At 36.4% G+C, this 20,428-nt stretch overlaps 1 protein-coding gene across 5 annotated transcripts in view; it reads right to left on the bottom strand.

Annotated features, from left to right (window-relative positions):
- The window catches only part of LOC149941078 (A disintegrin and metalloproteinase with thrombospondin motifs 20-like), a 153,979-nt gene that overhangs the window by 70,744 nt on the left and 62,807 nt on the right, over positions 1-20,428 (bottom strand). Inside the window, exon 1 of one of the 5 annotated variants that reach the window (XM_090180212.1) lies at positions 6,731-6,858. The exons of the other annotated variants lie outside the window; for them this stretch is intronic. Within the exon in view, the coding sequence (XP_090036338.1) occupies positions 6,731-6,778 (48 nt within the window). The 5' untranslated portion in view covers positions 6,779-6,858. Of the gene's footprint in view, positions 1-6,730; positions 6,859-20,428 lie in introns of those variants that run through there. 5 annotated transcript variants of the gene reach the window in all.

Here is a 20,428-nt window from a genome sequence, read left to right as displayed (position 1 = left end):
CAGACGTCGGTTTTCTTTATTTTCTTAAGCGAGGACGCGTGGTTGCCAGCTTGTAAAATTATAATTCCGCCCAAACGAAAAATAATCCAGCCCAATTTATTTCAATACCGCACACAAAATTCAATAACATTTTCAGCTATTTTTGTTTATGGCAAATTTTATTTTAAGGTTTTGAATAAATAAATCTGGACAAAACTTAATGCACCGAAAACAGTTTAAGCACTCTTTTCAACTACCAATACGTGTTCTTGAAAAGAAAACCAACTTCGCATTAAAACCATTTTCGGTTCATCAAGGTTGGTTTCATTTTATTGAAAAATGGCAGTTAGATCCTGCACTAGAACGAAAATACGGAACAGTAAAAATTATTGAGTTTCAATTTCTCGCGAAACCTCCGAAGTTTATATTCATTTCAAGCGCAATTCCTTTCACACTCCGCCAAAATTGGGCGGTTTTACGACACAGCCGGCAACTCGGTAAAAAATGGGGGGAGAAGAGGATCGTAATCTAATATAAAAAGATTTAATGATGCTCTCTTTATCTCATCATTTTAAGCTTCGTACAGTATTACAGTTAGAACCGTTAAGTTGTACGAGAGGATAAGGGCGCAAAATAAAGTAAACGCCCGATGGAATCTCTCTTTAAATTCCACTCTATATATAGAGAGAAGAAGTAGCGAGAACTGCCACAAGTGCAATGGAGAGCGCGAAAAAACCATCACTCATAAAAAGTGACCAGTCGTTCCGGTACTTCGTGCCTATTCAATCTAGAACAAGTAAACATGAGGTAGAAAACATATCCCCCCCCCCCCACTTCCCACTCGTCTCTACCTTCCGAATGTCAAATAAAAAAACGCTCGGTAAACAGAAATTTACCTGAAAGGGGTCGGCCATAAATATTTCGTGTTATAAATGTTAAAAAAAATATCGAATGAAGAAAAACGAATTACTTTCGTTAATTGATCCGATTTAAAACAAAGGTGTCAAAATTTACAATTTAAAAGACTGCCATTTTGAAGGTCGAGAGCGTTATTTTCTTTTATAGTAGTTTAATTATCAGATTTTAGTGTATTTTAGTCATTATAGAAACCTATTCTTTTTCTTGGGTACAAAACCAAAATGGCGGCCATAGTCAAAGCTACCGAATTACAGAGAAAACTATTTCAATAATTTTCTCATAGTAAATTTAACAAAGGGTAAAAAAATACAAATACGAAAATATAAAGAATATAAAAAATATTATATAAAAATAAAAATATTATATAAAAATAAAAATATTATATAAAAATAAAAATATTATATAAAAATAAAAATATTATATAAAAATAAAAATATTATATAAAAATAAAAATATTATATAAAAATAAAAATATTATATAAAAATAAAAATATTATATATAAATATTATATATAAATATTATATATAAATATTATATATAAATATTATATATAAATATTATATATAAATATTATATATAAATATTATATATAAATATTATATATAAATATTATATATAAATATTATATATAAATATTATATATAAATATTATATATAAAAATATATAAAAATATATAAAAATATATAAAAATATATAAAAATATTATATAAAAATATTATATAAAAATATTATATAAAAATATTATATAAAAATATTATATAAAAATATTATATAAAAATATTATATAAAAATATTATATAAAAATATTATATAAAAATATTATATAAAAATATTATATAAAAATATTATATAAAAATATTATATAAAAATATTATATAAAAATAAAAATATTATATATAAAAATATTATATATAAAAATATTATATAAAAATAAAAATATATAAAAATAAAAATATTATACATAAATATTATACATAAATATTATACATAAATATTATACATAAATATTATACATATTATACATAAATATTATACATAAATATTATACATAAATATTATACATAAATATTATACATAAATATTATACATAAATATGATATATAAATATGATATATAAATATGATATATAAATATGATATATAAATATGATATATAAATATGATATATAAATATGATATATAAATATGATATATAAATATGATATATAAATATATATAAATATTATATATAAATATTTTATAAAAATATGATAATCGAAATCATTTACAGTCGCTCTGGAGAGCTTTATGTAATTATGTATTATAGTGGAAGGGCAAGGCTTATGTCATCATTCTTCCTTCCATCACACCACAGTTTATTATTTTAATGGGATAATACATAATGCCAATTGCGACAAAGTTACAAGACCAAAAGAGATAAATTGTAAATTTCGGATTCAAGCTTGCTTTTTTATCACGAAATTTATCTCCTTTCGTAAAAATGTAACAACTTTAAAGCCAAAATGACCCTTAAAACGCCGTAAAAATGGCCAGATGCCAACCTAAACCCTAAAAAGAAAATAACGCCGTAGAAATTAGCGGCGCGGTTAAGATTATTGTTTCTGTTTACAAAAGCGAATGATAAAAACGCCGCTTCCTCTTATCTCGAATTTACATACGAATAAAAAAACGACGTATTTTATATTTTCGCCCTACACAGAAATAAAAATACGGACAGATAAAATTAAGAGCTTCAAAACGCGTTACGTACGCCACCGCAATAATACCCAAATCATACAGACCGAAAAATGAAAAATAATGGTTTCAGCTCTATCTTTACCTTATTTTTTTCTCCACGTGGCATACAATACAACGATGTATAAAAACCGGTACGAAAATTACGGTAATAAATATTATTTATTAGGCCAAAAAAGTTTTTTTAAAAAATAACTATGGCTTAAAATTACGTTTTATAATAATATTTTTCTATCGTGCTATATTCCAATAATGGGGAGGGGGGGGGGGGAATAAATGACAAAAGCCTCTAATATGAATAATAGCCGCTTTTATCTATTCTAGCACCTTGAATAATAGAGAGAGGGGAGCACTATCAGGGGAGGTACAAAGTAACCGAAAAGTTACTGCACGAAAAATATGAAAGTAACAAAAAAAATCCCTCGTGCATCACGCTTCTTTTTTGCATTGTAGTTTCAACGAGATTGATTTATAGCGGGATGAAACCTCAACGTAACGTAAACTTGAAAAGCGTTGGAAGACAGCCGCGCTGATTTCACCTCACTCCCGCACTTGACCGTGATATCTGATAAAACTTCGCATTGACTATAGTTCCGTGGTAAGTGTACACAAGCAGATTGTACGAGGCGAAAAAAATGCGCGTAAAACCAACAATAATCATTAATCACTGGGCTGAAGAAAACTGGCCCGTTCGAGATAGGGGCGCCAAGAGAAGGGTGACAGTTATGCAGTTTTTTTTCTTCTCTGCCTTTACCGCTTCTAAAAGGCCCTTACAGTATTTATATAATCGAAGCCATAGAAAACTTTTCGGATTAAAGAAGGGGGACAAAAAAATCTAGGTGTAACTAAGTAGCCATAAAAACCACAAAGAAGGCGCTTATATTGGCGCGTTTCACTAGTCAAAAGTAAGAATTCAAGGCTAACGCTTTTCGATATACAATTTCAAATATCTCAGACATATATTTTTCATTGCCTTATTATCTAGCCTCTCCGTTTTCGTTCCCACCAACGCGCCGAAACCCCAAATGAAGATCGCGCAACCACGAAATTATTGGGATTTTAAATAAACAAATATTCTTGTCAATATTTCATTTCAGTTTTAAGTCTTTAAATTGAATAATTTTACACTTAGCAAAAGTATATAATATCCGAGAGGCAGCTAACTCCAATGATTATTAGGACAACCTCGTATTAAAAATGATTAAATCATAATTAAATTTTTAATCACGATTATTAGGACACCTTGTAACGAAGTGATCTGCCACTCGATACTATCTTAGCAGATAAGTTTTCGCCTAGGCCCTAAAAGTGGACAACGTTCCATAGCGGGCTGGAAGCTAATTTCCCCCCAAATCGCGAGAAGAATACATGGAATTGTAAAAATGATGTAAAAATTACATTACTGTAGGTAGGCCCATTTACTTTGCCTATAAACTGCAAGTGTTTTTCTCCGCGCACAATTAATTTTCCTCCAAACGTATTTTGAAAAAGCAACGGGAATCTGCGAATAAAATTAACACTAAATGGAGATGCATACTTATTACTTCTATACGCACTTGCCCAACTCGGAAATATAAAAAATGAACCGATTAAAGTAAATATTTAAAGTTGAAACGTTGTTTAAAAAATAGGGAGTCTGTTAATTCCACCTCGAAAAAAAAAGTACGTGACCCCCCAAAAAAAGCGGGGTCAAGAACAGGGATGGGAAGGTCTTTTTCCCCGCAACACTTAACGCGGAGGGACCCAACCATGCACGAATCAACCTTGGCGGATACATTACACGTTTAGAGTGAGTCATGGTTTTAAATTAAAGCGGATTATAGCCGCGCTGAAAGAAACTCAATCATCAATACTTTCATGAGCTTCGATTAAAAAAATATAAGCGAAAATTCTTCATAAGGAAAAGGTTTTAAATTTACTTCGTGCGTTGTGCTCCTGTTAAGGAACCCGCGCGTATCAAAAATTGTTTCAAAACCAAGGACGAATTATTAAAGGGACAAGGTCGAATGCTTAGGCTTCCCACGAACCTTAATACAGAATTCGCTCGTTAGTGGACTCTACCCTTCGCTTCATGACCGCGCAGACTACACCATCTCGATAACTTCCAATTGTATGGTCAAATGGCGGCGTGATAGGGGCTTTATCTCTGACGGTCCGATAAGAATGACCGAACCTCTCTTCATTTATGAACGGGATAAGCATAGGGAGATACACCAAAGGCTTAACAGCAAAAATTTCCTTTGGTAAAAAACCCCTGAAATTCCAATATCTTAATTATTCCAATATGTAGCCAGAAACGTCCGTAGTAGAGATTTTAAAGGGTCCAATCAAATACTTTTATTATTAGCCTAAATGGTTCGACATAATAATAAATAAAAATGGTTTATTTAATTTTTTTTTGACATGCCATTCCGGTCTCAAGGCCAAGTCATGGATGACTTGTAGTCCTTTGGTATCAACGATTATAATACATTTAAGTTAAAGGAATAATTATAAATTTATATTAGAAAAAAAACTTAGGCATAAGTGAACACAATTTAGAATTATAATGTGTAATGGGTGAGCTAATTAATAACTTTTGAGTATTGCTTTAACGCCTCAATATATTTTTTCGCTTCAAACTTAAAGTGCGATATATTTTTAATATTAATCGGGGACATTTCGTTATATAGATTAATTCCTTTATAATAAGGACCGGGAGCAGCGGTAGCTCTAATATTCTTAAACCAGGTTGCCAATTCAATCTCGTTTATATCTGATAAAAACATAGAATTTGAGTTACGTTGAACATTTTGAAAGGTGTTTTGGTTTGCGATACCATCAGTTTTTTCGATCTATCGCGTTAAAAAAATTAATACATGTTTTTGGGCTAACTGTACATTCATTATCTGTTTTCACGGTTATTTATCCCCAAAAAATTATTTACACATTTCCACATTTTTTAGATTCGAGCCGGTAAGTTGTTTACGTAATAAATTGTTTTTTTTTTCGTTTCTAATTACATTATTACACCTGTTTCGTAGGTTTTTGTATTCTTTAATATTTTCCTAGGTAGGAAATTGAATACTAATTTTCTTTAATTTCTTTCTTTTTGATTAATTCTTTAGCATTGGTAAAAACCCATTTCCTAGAGGGCTTATTTTAAGAGTAATATGGAGGAAAGATTCTTCGTATACTTTTTTAAAACGTCTATAAAAAAGTTCAAAAGCAGTGTTAACATCAATTTGCTCATAAATATAAACAGACTTTCCGAGTCGATTGATTTTATTTTAGACTAAAATTATCTATGTACGACTTAAAAATATTCCTATAGGATTTTAACTATTTAGCTGGTCTATTAATATTATAGACAAATTAAATTGGGGTATCGTCTGTTATATCCCAGGTTTTATGTACAATTACGTTTAATTCAACATTTGCATAGCAGTGATTTATCAAGGTTTTACTGGCTAGCCTGGTGGGTTCTTTAACAAATTGATACCCAGACTATTATGCAAGTCGTTGAGTGTGGAAGATTCCGGTGTTTTTTAGGTTTATTATATCTCCCATAATGATTTTTTACAGTTATTATTTATACATTCATTATCAATTGTTTCATGGCACAGATTATTTTTTAAAGAAAAACCTACGCTAGGTAGGGGACGCCCTTTTCCAAAAAAAAACAAATTTTCTAAAAAATCGCCATATACCTCGTTATACCGTGTTTCTGTTAAGACAATCACATCAGAAGTATTTCCGAATTGATAAATTACGTTAAGTTATAGGATATTCGATCAAACAATAACTGTAGGGTAAGGTATAATGATTAGCTTTTAACATTGGCATCGTCTTACGACCACATAGAGAGTTGTTAATGATTTACATTTTTTTAAACAAAATTCATAGTGATCGTCAATAAATTTTTTTTTATTAAAAAATAAATGTAATTCCGTTTTTGATGAATTGACACTGCTAGAGAACCTACGATTGTACATTTTATAATATTGAAATATAATAGGAGATTTAAATCAACGATTTAGAAAACTTATCTATCGCTAAGACAAGTACGCGCCGCCCCGATTTTATTTATTAAAATTAACTATTTGGTTTAGTACTTACGCAAATTAGCTGCAGATACCAGAAAAGGCACGTTAAAACCACCATCATATTTCTGTAGGCGAGGAACAAGGTTTGCGTGGCTAGTGACCTTCACCATAGCCATAATTACGCTAAGCCACGCCAGAAAATGTCTAAATCCCCTCCGAATAAAACAATTCCCACAGCAACGAAATTTCAATCGAAATAATATATATCAAACAAAATAGTCGCTGCAGAGGTAGAGTATTTTTTAACAAAAGAAAACTACTTTTGCTAGTGGCGAGGTTAAAATAATAATCAGAATAATAGGGGGAACATTTTTTGACAAGATTACAATGGGAATTTTTCGCAAACAAGAAAAACAAATGTATAAAGAGGACCACCTTATTCAAAAATTGGACTGTTTGGTGTATTTTCGTGTAGACTACACGCAACGCCAGAAAAGAAAATCAAAATGAGCCCTGACAGAAAATATAAGATTGGAGAAAGACCCTTACTTTTTTAGTTCGGGATGCCTATAAGAATCCGGGATTAGTAGACACTTCGCTCAAAGGCTAAGTATATATATTTTTCCGGCGCTAACGCCAAAAGAATTAACTATCAGTTGACCATCATCGATAGTATAGGCATATTCCCAAAAGCAATTGGGTTTTTCGGGTGTCAAAACAATTCTCAAAAGAAATATCTCTCGAAACAGAGAAAATGGATGGTAAAAAATACATACGGTCTACGTAAAAAAAGTATCCATGTACTCGTTTATACAGTTTCTTTTCGAAAGACTGACTACTAGGTCTAGTCGTAGAAATATTCCAGATATGTCTTCAATTTTAGGGGCCGCCATAGAAGTGGCGGGTCTCTTTAAGAAGGCTGTTAAAAAACAGCCGCACAGGGGCAGAGGAAAATGAGCGTGTCAAAAGTCGGCGTTGCCTTTGACACGACGGGGTCAAATCCGGGGTTCACGAATGCTACGTAAAACGAACAAGGAAAAATGTTTTGATTGGCACTTCTGACAGTGGAAGACTGTTAGTGCATGCGCGTATACGCGCTCTAAAACATTAGCCTTCTCTCGCTCCGGAGGGGCCCACCATCAACATCTGACGTGTTTTCGTTTCCATATAATCGTGACAAAACAGTGACCATTATGCTCTATTACGATAGGCGGGAATGGCCGGGCTATAGCGTAATTTATACAGTTTATTTCTTTGAATTCGCGGTGTTGTCTGAAACACAAAGCGAATGACAGTCTACCCGCTTTGGGCTCAATTTTTCAAGGCGGCCATACGCCTCGACTAATGTGTCGGATATCGCGGCTGAAGTTCTTTTCGAATTTCAGATTGTATCCGAGGCGGGGATTGTTGGACAAATTTGACTTTCAGAAAACCATATACAGTGTCGTGGATTGATACGGGAAAGCCAAAATGGTAAATGGATATGATAAAGTTATTTGGATAAACTAAAAAGGGTACTTTTTCTTCACGCTGTGGCTATAGTGTTATTGTTTCCCCTTGCATAATAACGCCATTTTCCAAGTGTCAAACAAATTTGACAATGAAAGGGTCATCTATTATTTAAAATAAATAATATATATTGAAATGACTGTATACCTTTTTAACCGGTTTGAAAGTTGGATCACGGTCGCAATTTATAAGATAACCTTTATAGGATATTCAAATTTATAGCCACTATAGCGATTAAGACTTAATATAGCACCAGTCAATAAGCAATAACGTTGAGTAACTTGAAAAGGTTTCCAAGTACCCAATAACCGTCCGCTATAAGTAGATTTAGAAGCGGTGACAGAAGTCGCGGAAGACTTATTTCAAATTAGCATCCTTCAACTTGTCAAATGGAGAAGTCAAACCCCCCAAGGACTTCACCTTTTACTAGTTGACACGTACTGGTTTATACTGGGGGACAAGTCACTGACAAATATGGGCTTTCCCAAAATTCCTCGCCACTTATTCCAAAATAAACACCGCGACGTCATTCCACACGCCCGGCGACATAGACCTACATATCCCGCAGTCTTGGCACAAATCACGCTTTACGGTAAAAGAAGATGAGGATGAAGGTCCCTGATGGATAGAGGTTGCGAGAAAACGAACAAAGCGTAGAGCTTGTGAAACATCACAGATTTCACCCATAGCTCAAGTTCGCGTACGGTGCGAGGTGAGACGCCCATTACACTATTACGGTCTTGGAGCATTTTTGCTGAAAAAGCGAAATATAACAGCTATTCAGCTAATAACCGCAGAGTTATTGCCCCTTACGTTTTATGACAAGCGAGAAAAAGAAACGGGTAATAGCACCAAACCACCAGAGCAAAAAAAAATGTGAACATGGCCGCAAAACTGCTTAGGTATTAATGCGCTCGGAATATACGAGAGTTTTATATACTTCGGAGGCTGAGAATATATCCAATGATATAGGAAGCTACTTCCTCCGTAGCCAGAAAGTCATAAATATTGGCTAGGGAAACGCTGTTCTTGCCAAAACTCCGCAGGTACTTACGGAACTAGAGCGGACCGTTATACGCACCGCCAAATGTACTTTATAAAACTCTCGAGTTTTTACAACTCGCAGCGTACTGGAAATTATCTTCTCGTAGGCCCGTAATAACCAGTCGAGAACACATTTGCCAGTAAAAGATCGAGTTAAAATACAACACCCTGTACTTTTAAATCTCTAAGTATTATGGCAAAAGTGTGGGTAATTTAAAAACCATCCGTCGTCAGTACAATGTAGATACGCTCTGAGCGCTAAAAATTGATCACGAATTTTCCCGTATTCGTACGCCCTTTGAAATTAAGAAATAATATAATAGTGTTTAAAATCGAGCGAGAAGCGAAGAGAAAGGCTTTTGTAATTCGCTTTTAATAAAGACATTTTGTAGTGAAAGAGGCAAATCCAATCACGACAAACATCGCCAGACGGCAGTGGCAAACTAACAAATTGGAGTGAAGGAAAAAAACTCGCAAAATCTACGAGTGCTTGTAACAAGATGGTTATCGCCATTAGAATACTACCTCAATATCATTCCGAGATTTAAAAGGAATTAAATAACATAACCAAAAGGTCGAGTTCATTTCAATACCTAGACGAAACGGGGTACACGCCGAATAAGATAATAAAGAGCAAAAAACCGCTAATCACGCGTGGCAAATCCAGTAGCACGAAAAGACAACAGTTTTCAACTTTTCCTTTTATCCTCTCGATGGAACTGGTTCAAAATCACCTCGGGTCCTTTCAGTGAGTAAAACATTAACCGAACCACCTCCAACCGCGTCGCCAAGTTAGAGCGTAACTCGCATTCAAACGTTCAGCGTGGCACTTTTAAACAAATAAAAGATAGCTTAACATTTCTAAGACGGTGTACGCGCACTCATCAGAACCAACTTTACAGGGCAAACACGTTTCCCTTCTCAACTGCACGCGGGGAAATAAGTTTAATGCAGAGTCAAAGGCCTAATGAAAATTTAAGAAACCGGGAGAGAAAGAGGCCTCACAATCGTGTTTACTTTATCAACAACAATAATAGCTTTTCCGGGGGAAAGGGAGGCATCGGAACGAATATAGAAAACAAAGGAGGCACACCGCCCGCGTTAAAAGTATAAGAGGGGAGAAAAAGAGGTGGGTTTTAAGGTTGACTTTTTCAGGGGTTCCTAGTACAGAATTAGCGCTCACGTATTTCCGTCGTCTGCGGGAGAATTATGTCTTATTTTTATAGCGTCCAAGTACTAGTAGAAGAAGCCGGTGTGTTGCGCGCGGGGCTTTCGAGACTTTTCACATCCAAACAGAGGGTTCCAGCTGCTGTATACTCTCTAGAAGTAAAAGACGGCGGAAGAAGAGAGAAAAAAGCGACGGAAAAAAGCTTTTTAAAAAGTCCAAAAGGAGGCGCTATCTTTAGAAACTCCTCCACGAAAGTTTGTGCTAAGCGAGCGAAAAGGGCCTTCTTGCCTAGCGCGTAACAAAATTTCAAATTCGTCTTGGCGACGGGGGAGCGCGAAATAAAGAAAGGGAGGAAAATATCGTGATGGAAATATTTTTGGTTCAAAAATCGCGTGATTGAAGGAAAGATAAAAAGAAAGAAGAAAAGGGACGCAGACCCCAAAAAAGTGAAAAGGAGTCTGCGTGCCCGAAAGAAGCGACGAAGTAATAACGCCAAGTGTGCCCACCCAAACAATGACATAAGGTTGGGAAAATAATATGACAGAATAACAAGAAATGGCTTTCTAAAGTTCTTCTCTCCTCTCGCGGAGAAAAAAAGAGAGCCTAATCTTCCCAATATTCCGAAATTCAAAAGAAAAGAGGGAAAGAAATCAGGCCTATGAAGGAATTGTTGTATACCAAATCCGAAGCAAATTTGAAAATGTTCTCGAAAGCTTCAACGCTCCCCCTCCCCAAAAAAACTACTATAGTTTACTTTTAGCTCCAAGTTATAGAAAATTCTGTATATATCGAAATGAGTTTTCAAGGTATATATTGTTTTGGGAATATTCACGAATGGCGTATTTTTAAAAAAGTAGTATATTATTTTCCTCTAAATGCCAGGTAAACTAGAATTGTCCGAACTGTATTCGTGTCATTGCCGATTCTTTTCGCTATGGTTTATTTTTACCGATCCAACCAGGAGAAAAGCTGAATACTCGTTGGACTCAATTTAAGAAGTTACCGAATTACAAAGAAAACCATTTACATCAATAATTTCCTCATAGTAAATTTACCAAAGGGCCAAAAAAAAAACACTGCGAAAATCGAACTAGAATATAACGACCCCGCGCAAGAGGTAGACCAGGTAATAAAAACATGCCCAAATCCAAATCTTCCAAGTGGTACAATAATGCGTAATAATTCCTGCTTAAAAAGCGGACACCTAGACCGCGTAAATAGACCCCCGAAACGCGAATAATATTAGCGCGTGTGGAAGCGGCAGAAGACAGACGGACTTTAAAACTTCCCGATTTCGCTTTGATTAGCATCGAAACCCTATAATAAAGTACGGATGAAACGCACCGCCATATCACAATTTTCACACCTTTAGGCGGAAGAGTTATAATGGCGTAAAAGGTACCATTAAAATCGCTATTGAGAAAAAATTGATAGAAAATAGGCTTAGGCCTACTTAAGAAAACGAGACTGGAGGCCTACAAACAGAGCACCCAACAATTCGTGAGGCATTTATCCTACATTTCAGCATCAAGGGGAAAATTGCTACAAGATAATACTTCGGTTGAAAGTTAAGCGACGGGTAAAAGCTACGTTTTCTAATTCGCGATGAAAGTGCGCGGTTAAGTCAAGTTCGATTTGTCCATTTAAAAACAGAAGCGCAAAATACGAAGGAAGGGGGCAAAATACTACGAGCGAAAACCGCTAGAATAGCAACGTCTTGCATGGCTAAAGAGGGAAGGGCAATTTTTAGACGACATTTTTTTCTTTCCTTCCTTCTCGTATACTTTTCTGGCTTTCTGGCCCGAGGGACAGACTATGCCATAAGATTAAATAATTCGTATGGGCGTGTAGAATTACGCGATTGACGGTGTATGAGTCATATTACTCTCCAGGTGGACAAGTAGGTTTTATGACAACCCTTCAGGGTAGACCTCACATCGTATCGCAGTCGCGGGACAAACCAGCGTTACGAGTCTTCGCGGGACGAACTCCGTCAACTCTCCAGATAACTTTTATTATGGATTTAGGGCTAGAATTAATATCAAAGCATTTCGATAATGATAAGAGGCCGGTACTCGGTATAGTTTCTTGACAATTTCAGCCCCCCCCCCGTCGGTTTCTTTAACTGTTTAATGATATACCGGAATATGCGGGGGAACCGTTGTTATCGTTTAATTGTTAGGGACGATATGTAATTTAGCTGGGAAAATAATATTACCATTGGCCTATGTGTTATTACAGCGTTTATTAACATGTGTATAAGATTTTCGATGGAATAACTTGTTTGAAATGGAAATATACCGGACTGCTTTGATGGGAAATTAAATTTCGAAGGAAATCTACCGTAACAAGGAGGAGTTGTTGCTTCGAAAACACTTGACACTCGGCGTTACGAAAAACATTGGTATCGCGGTCGTAAATTTACAGAATCTAGAAGCATACTAAGATTATTGCACTCCGTTTGTACATTCAATTCACGGAAGCGTCTATTCATACGATCGTATTTAACTAAATAGTCCGAAAACATTTAGCCGCACAAAGCGGAATAGTTTAACAATCGCATTCTCGAATATAATCGCATTGTTCGCGACTAACAGAGGTTAGAGTTAAGGCATTGAATCCTGTCGAAATTGAATTGGCTCGAGCCAATTACATCCCGCATCAGTTCCTCGGTTTACGCAAATTGTCGTACAACTAAGCATCCGCTTTGAAGCGCGCGTTTTTACGCGTAACCCCATCTAACGGAATACAAACGACCATCTGGCGAATGAGTCGACTGTTTTACGCGTCGGATCATGCCATATTCTACCCGGTACCTCAACAGAAGTACCTCTTACGTAAGAAAGAGTCGTCCCTCTTCTAAAATATATGTAAAGGGTTATTATGAAAGTCATTTCAGATGAAGAAAAAAGTGTTAAGACTTGCCACAATGGAACGCGATCAAAAGAAGAAGCGGCGATGAAATCGACCAGTGGGAAAGATCGTCCGCGCCAATAAATAATGTATAACCCTTCTTTTTCACGCTGGTTCGCAGTCGGAAATTTAAGGATGACAAAGAAAAGCGAAGAAGGATATATAGAAGAATAGATAAAAAGACCTAAAATTTCACTTTGAAGCTGAACCGGCGCCGTCGTCTCTTCGCGTAATATTAAAAAGAGCCGAAAGTTACTAAAAAAGTTAAAAATAAAATAACATAAAACCTTTATGAAAACTTGGAGAAAGTGAAAAAGATTTCGCGTGAAAAGGTTAAGAAATAAAATAATTTTAACACAAAAATAAGCAACCCCGTAGTTTCGGCTTTTTAAAGAATGATAAAACACGGAGTTTGTAAGGCGCCAACTTGACATGCAGCCGACACAGGCAGAGTTGGAAGTATACAATTCATAAACTTGGCTAAAATTTGATACGGATCCCGTCTAGTCTTATTTCCGAGAAAGTGGCGGAAAATACGATATTTTTCTCGTTTCTCTTCTTCCATTTTGGCGAAATTGAAATCCTTTAAGGGAACGCGTATAATACAATAGTGGATGTTTCGAAAATGGAGAAAATAGCACGGTTGGAAAATTCCTTTGAAGTCCGCTAGCAACCGGCCCAAATTGGAAATTGTAAACGTTTACGCTCTCTTATATTCTTTTCAATTCACCTGGGAGATAATTAAATTATAAATTTAAGAGATCAGAAAGAAATTAAAAGAGAAATAATGCAATTCCTCATATAATTAATTTCCCTGTTTGAACAAATTCCTTTATACTCGCGAACGATAATCGTATTTTCGAAATTACGTAACTACGTCAAAGACTGGAAACAAATCGAGTTAATTAAACTTTCGATCGCGGATCATTCTATGTTAACAAATACAAATTAATTTCGAAGGTTTTGTTTAAATTGGCAACATACGCGGAAACGGCTAAGAAAATAATAGGATAGATCAAAAATAGGTGAAATTCAATATTCATTTCCATACGACCGGTTAAGGTTTATCGACAAGATAAAACGTTTTGGAAATCGAGTATTCGCGAAGTCAAGTTGTTATTAAGAGATTAAAAGAAACCACAGAACAAGATAAAAGGGGAGATGGTAATTGTAGATTCTTTTTTCGAACGATGCTATTATTTGATTAATAGTTTTCTAGACAAAACCGCGTCTTCGAAGGAAGTGTCGACCGGCTCCAACAATATCAAATTTCGACCTTTTAATCGATCGACTCATGTTTAACACAACAACGACTCAAAACGATAATCGTCGCTCTGAAGAAAAAAAATGGCGACTAAGGTCAAAGAAAAATGTGACAAATATCTCGGCGGCCTATCGTGTCAAAGGAAAGTTATGGAACAGGGAGGAGAGAAAGGCAGACTTAGTCCCTACCTTAAGCGCAAATTCTGTTACATAATTCACTTCATTTTTCCTCTTTTTTTTATTCACCTACGTCTCTTTCGAGTCACCAGACCAACACATAACCAGACTAACGTGTCAAGCAGACAGTTACATTGTATGTCTTATTTCGCTACAGCAAGAGGCAGATTCGCCAAATGTTTACAGGGAAAACAATTTTGAGTTAAACCTTTGGAATTTCGATTTCAAGCCGTTTATCTAAACCAAAGACGTTAATATTAAACTTCGTAATATTAACTTTATTCGCGTGCATATTTAAAAAGTATTTTTAAGTTCTTGCCCCTTGTAAATGAAATAAAAACTGATTTCTTGTTCTGCCTAATTGAGGTCGTCCAGCAGCTGTTTGTGCTCTAATAAAAGTATAAATAAATCGTTTAAAGTGCGATGCGCCTTTCGTGTAATTTACTATGTATACAGTATAATAGGAGCCCCGACGAATGGTCCTAAAAGGTCTTAAACAGCTCGGCACATCGAGGGCGGTTACGAATAACAATCAGTTTGACCCAATAAAGTCGAGAGCGTGCTTAGCGGCGATTTTACGCATGAGCGACGAGAATGTAATCAAAGTGGCATTGAAAGAGTGAACGGCGTGTCTGTTAAGCACGAAATCGCCGATCTTGTTGGCCCGCAGTCAAAGCCTTCGAAAATGCTCGACAGACGATGCAACGCGTGATATAGGTTGCTAAACGACGACTATAACGGATTAATCGGTCGGTGGCCATACAGATTACCATAACAACGAATCGGACACGAGAATCCATCAAAGCATTGTTCGGCCGACTCCTCAAGATTAACCGGAAAAGCACCCTTAACATCCATCACGGAGATTATACCTGACAGTCTACGGAAAGTCCAGCGAACGTAGTAACGCTTCGGTTTGCCCCCGTAAAGGGGTTTCTAATCACTGTACGTACACCACGTAGCATCCTCGTAGCGATCAACCTTAATTGCTACTCCTACGAATACCGAAACCCGGCAGTCCGTTTTATACGCTAATAGCCCTCCTTTCGTTTTCTGAGATTATTGATCTGAAACCGTTGTGCTTTTCCTTTTACGCTTTCGGAGAGTTCTCGGATTACGACTAAGAGAGGGTCCAATTATTAGTATAAGAGGACTAACCCTATGCATTCAAAACTAAACAATTAAAAATAAATTTACTATGCAACAGTGGTCTTTATTCTTAATTGTTTAAGCTTCAATTAAGTTACATTAAGTATACTTTAAAGAATTTGTTTTCCCAACATATCTTAAACAGCAACCTGACTAATCGCGGGCTCCCATCGGCACTTCATTTTCTCGGATGCAAAAGGTATTTCCATACCTTCCAGTCAGCGTCGTTCTTATTACAGTCGTAGAATAGAAAAAATCGCGTCAAAGAAATGATACCCTCCCCCCGCGCTTCCGATAAGTGTCGACGCCGTCGACTTTAAAGATAAAAGTGGATTCCTCCGACGCTTCTCCGAATTCTCGAACGAATGTAGATATAACCGTATATCAACTCCAAAGGAGAAACGTCGTCTGATTAACGCGGGGCGCCAATATCTCTCGCCGCCAAAAGGAGCCGTCGAAATCATTATTTAAATGAGCGATCCGCCCTTACTGATCTCTCATACCGCTAGTGCACTACCGGTATCGAGTAAAGCACGCGGACAGCCCATCAACCCGTACAATCCCTATATAAATACCATCCACGGATGGTCTATTCCTTCGACCCGCGCCTTCGCGCAAATGAGAATGCGTCTCTTATGGTAAGACGAAGCGAAACACCGCTGTCAAGCCTCATTCCAAGAGTCGTCGCGAACGGGCTTTGACGTGACCCGATACGCCAGCATCCGCGCGGCACGCGTACTCGCTTTCTAAAAGCGAGGATTCCCGATCGATCAAAAACGCTAAAAGCGAAGAAAATGGAAGATTACCGGGAAACTTCTCCGTTGGAATCTAATAGGGGGATACCCGCGTGCTTATACGCGGTTGTTTAAGGGTGAAATCTGTATCGCCTAATCAACCTCTAAGATTCTACAAACTTAGAACGTGACATTCGATGAATTTGGCCGAGACTAGACAGTGCCTCTACAAATGAGGGTATACCTACCGTGTAATTAAAGTTTTATAATAGTTCGGAAGTATATAACTAGAGTTTGAAATACGAGTTTCCGCATATCTATCAACAACAAATAAGACGGCGCACAGACTAGTCTCTGTACGCCGTATATTCTAATAAGTCTAAACCTTAATGATTCAATATCAGCAATTATCCAAAATTGAAGGCATCTTCGCTGACCCCCTCGAACCTAACCAGCAGCGCGCCGTCGAAACACAAGCCAGAAGATATAATTATGCAGATTTTAACTTAACAATCTAGCTACGTCTTTATTTAGTGCCGGCTTCCATCCCCTCTTCGCTAATTCGAGAATTTACATTATCGACGCGGAATTAAGTTTTAGAACAGAGACGAGACTCTCCCTCCCTTCAAACCCGGCTAAAGACAAAAATATTACCGATTTTAATTAGGGGTATTAAGCTTTGTCAACTTGGATTACAAGGAACGAAATGGCACCGATGGGATTACGCTAGAAAATCCACGGCCTTAAACTATTTAGTATTCTAACTGCTTATAGGCAACAAGTCCGTGCTGCTCTTACCCATTTTCCGCGATTTCTGTAGCCCGAATATTTAAAATCAAATCAATAGTACTTGACGCAAATTCTACAGGATATGACATATATCTTTCTCGGTTAGTCTTGGTGTTCAGTCACTAGGAAAATAAAAATCAATCGTGATTTTTCACAATAAGTAAAATAAATTAAAGGCTTATTGGACACCTGAGTGAAACGATCCAACATTTTTGCAAAGCAGTACTGGTCAGCACGGGTCGGAAACCAAGTTGCACTGTGAGAATGAAGAGAAATTTTCACACGTTGGCAAACTAACGTTTTGTTGGCCAAATTGTGAAGAACGGTCTTTTAAGATCAAGCTAAATAGTTCATTTAAAATAATTTTGAATTGTGCAAGAAAAATTAAAATATTAATAATAGACACCTTTATAAATAGAAATATGTGGTAGTTGCGAAGTAAGAGTAATTTACGCCGTTTCTTGGAACGTGTGAGCGAAAACACAACGTGTGTTACGAAGTGTCATAAATTTATTTTTCTAACAAAGCTGAGCAAAACTGTCGTCGACTCGTACGAATAGGGTTCTAGTTTGATAACAAATTTTCGCCCATAAATTCTGAACAAAATCTTACGGACGAGGGCGTAAGAGAAGCTCATTAAATATGCGGAAAATATAACAAAGTAACGCGAACGCGGTAGCCCTGACATTTGTATAGCGACTTAAGTAACCGCATTAATGAGTCCGCACGTTCTTAAAAAAACAACGTAAGAAGGCTCGCGTTTTAAAGTAAAGGTAAACTCATTTAATGAAATTATACAAAATAGGCGTTTACTCGGGTACTGGCGCGACGCGGCTGCAGTTTGGTAAAAGTATTAACGCCATTAGACAGACAACTGCCGCTTCTTCAAAAAGCAAAACGCCATAGTTGGCGCAGACCATTAAGTCTTATTAAGAAATAGGAACAGCTTTAAGCGGCGAAATTTTAACAAGTTAACTACTTAGAAAGTCAAATTGACGTTTTTACAAGCAAAGGACTTTTTTTTTCTTTTCTTAGAAAAAAATCCCGCAAATTAGGGGTTTCTAAAACTTCTAAAAAGAAACTCAAATTTTGATAATGAAAAGCTATTATTGCTAAGGGGTTTTAGTAAGAGAGGAATAGCCCTATCAGCCAAAAAAAACTAGAAATTTGGGGCCCTCCTTTAACACATAATAAGGGTAATTCGTTAAATGCACGGTACTTAGAAAAAATTGGAGCTATTTTAAAATTCAATTGGATATTTTTTCATATTTCGCCCGTTGAAACAGGTTTGTAAGCGCGAGGCTTTCCTACTCGAAATCGATATAAAATTTAAGCATCGAGAGAGCTAAATCGGCGGTGCAACATAAGAGTAATGTTCGAATTCAAACCATGTATTTTTCCAAATAAAGGTGTCAAAATAGTATAAAAATTCGATACTAGAGGGAGTTATTTAACCTTTATTCGATAAAGGGGAGCTGTTGAATATTAATTTTCGCCCGCAAAACAGGGCTGACACCGTATTCGGGTAAACGTAGAAAATACTAAAACAGCGGAAAACATCAAACGGAATGGGAAATATTGAGGAGGCGCTACGCGCTTTTGTGCGTCTGCGAAAACGAGGACACGAGAAATGGCTCCCAGAAAACTCTTTTGCATATAATTTGATCGGCCCCAAAAATCAATTTGTGGCCGATGTACCATTAAGAAAAGGTGCCAAAAAAGAAGCGCCCAACCTAATAAAAATAATGGGTGAACATTATTAGTAAGCGCGGGAAAACCACACACGAAAACGATACGACAGAACCCAATGAAATTTCATAATAAGGTGGCGGTAATTTTATACTAGTGGTGCGGATTGGTGCCTGGCTTTGATTTATTTCAGTCGGCTTCTTTTTACTGTAGAACTCGTAAAGAAGCGTCATAAATAATAATTTGACGTATATTTCTACTAATTGGGTAATAAAGGGGATATATTTCAATGACAGTAGACGCCGCCGAATTAATTGCCGGATTCATCAGACGATTCAATTAAGCGTTAAAGCGTGTCTAAAGATCGAGCCGACGTTTTCAGCTAAACCCCTGTAAAGTTGTTTCCGAAGACTACGCTTACACCATTCATTACAGAATCAGTTTATAAACTCAAAAGTTAGACTTTTCTTGATATATGGAAATTTATTACAAGGACAGTACGCGTCTTTAAACTATCGCTTAGATTTCAGCTATAATCTAGCCGGAAATATTCTAGAAATCGACAGAATAATTACGATAAAAAGCACTCGGTGTTCAAAAGGGCCGATTTTCACGGTCATTGAATTATATTAGATAACAGTTATATAAACGAACTGAAATTTTCTCCTCGGATTCTTCACATAAATTTCCTCCGCTATATGTTTTGTAAATAAATCCTTTACCAAAAAGATAAGATGGCAATAGTAACAGTCAATTAAGCAGCGAAGGCGAGTTGAACCCGAAACGCCACCATCGACAAACCTCAAATCTAAAAGCTCAATTTTTCAAGAAGAATTGGTCTATTTTTACCGCGGCTAACCATACGTCACTCAAAATAACAGGAAAAGACGGGAAATACTTAGATGTCGTAAGCCGGAACGCGGTATTAGGCGGAGAAAAAAATGAAGAAGCTCAGTGGAGCGCGGGAGGTATCGTATTACAGGGCCAAAAGGGAAGGTTCAAAAAATTATGTTCCGCAGGCCCAAAAAAAAATATTCCACGCGAGGAGATAGTACATAGGCGCCGTCGCTCTCAAAGATGGGCCTAAGTTTTCTCTTTTTTTATTTCTGGCGAAAAATATAAAAGACAAGAGTCCGTCCTTGAGTCAAAACATCTTCCAGATCACTTTGATGATGCAGACTCTTTTTTCCCTTCTCTCTCTCGGGCCTGCCCTTGTTATTTTAGTAATTTCAAGCCTTGGGTTTAAGGACCCCGTTATTTTTACAATAGTGACAGAGGATATTTTCTTTTCTCAACTTTGCAAAGGGATACGACACGAAACCCAACCAAAAAGGCA

The sequence above is a fragment of the Leiobunum rupestre genome, chromosome 6 (genome assembly GCF_980474605.1).
Source record: "Leiobunum rupestre chromosome 6, qqLeiRupe1.1.hap1, whole genome shotgun sequence".
NCBI lineage: Eukaryota > Metazoa > Arthropoda > Arachnida > Opiliones > Sclerosomatidae > Leiobunum > Leiobunum rupestre.
This window is presented reverse-complemented; position numbering and strand designations above follow the sequence as displayed.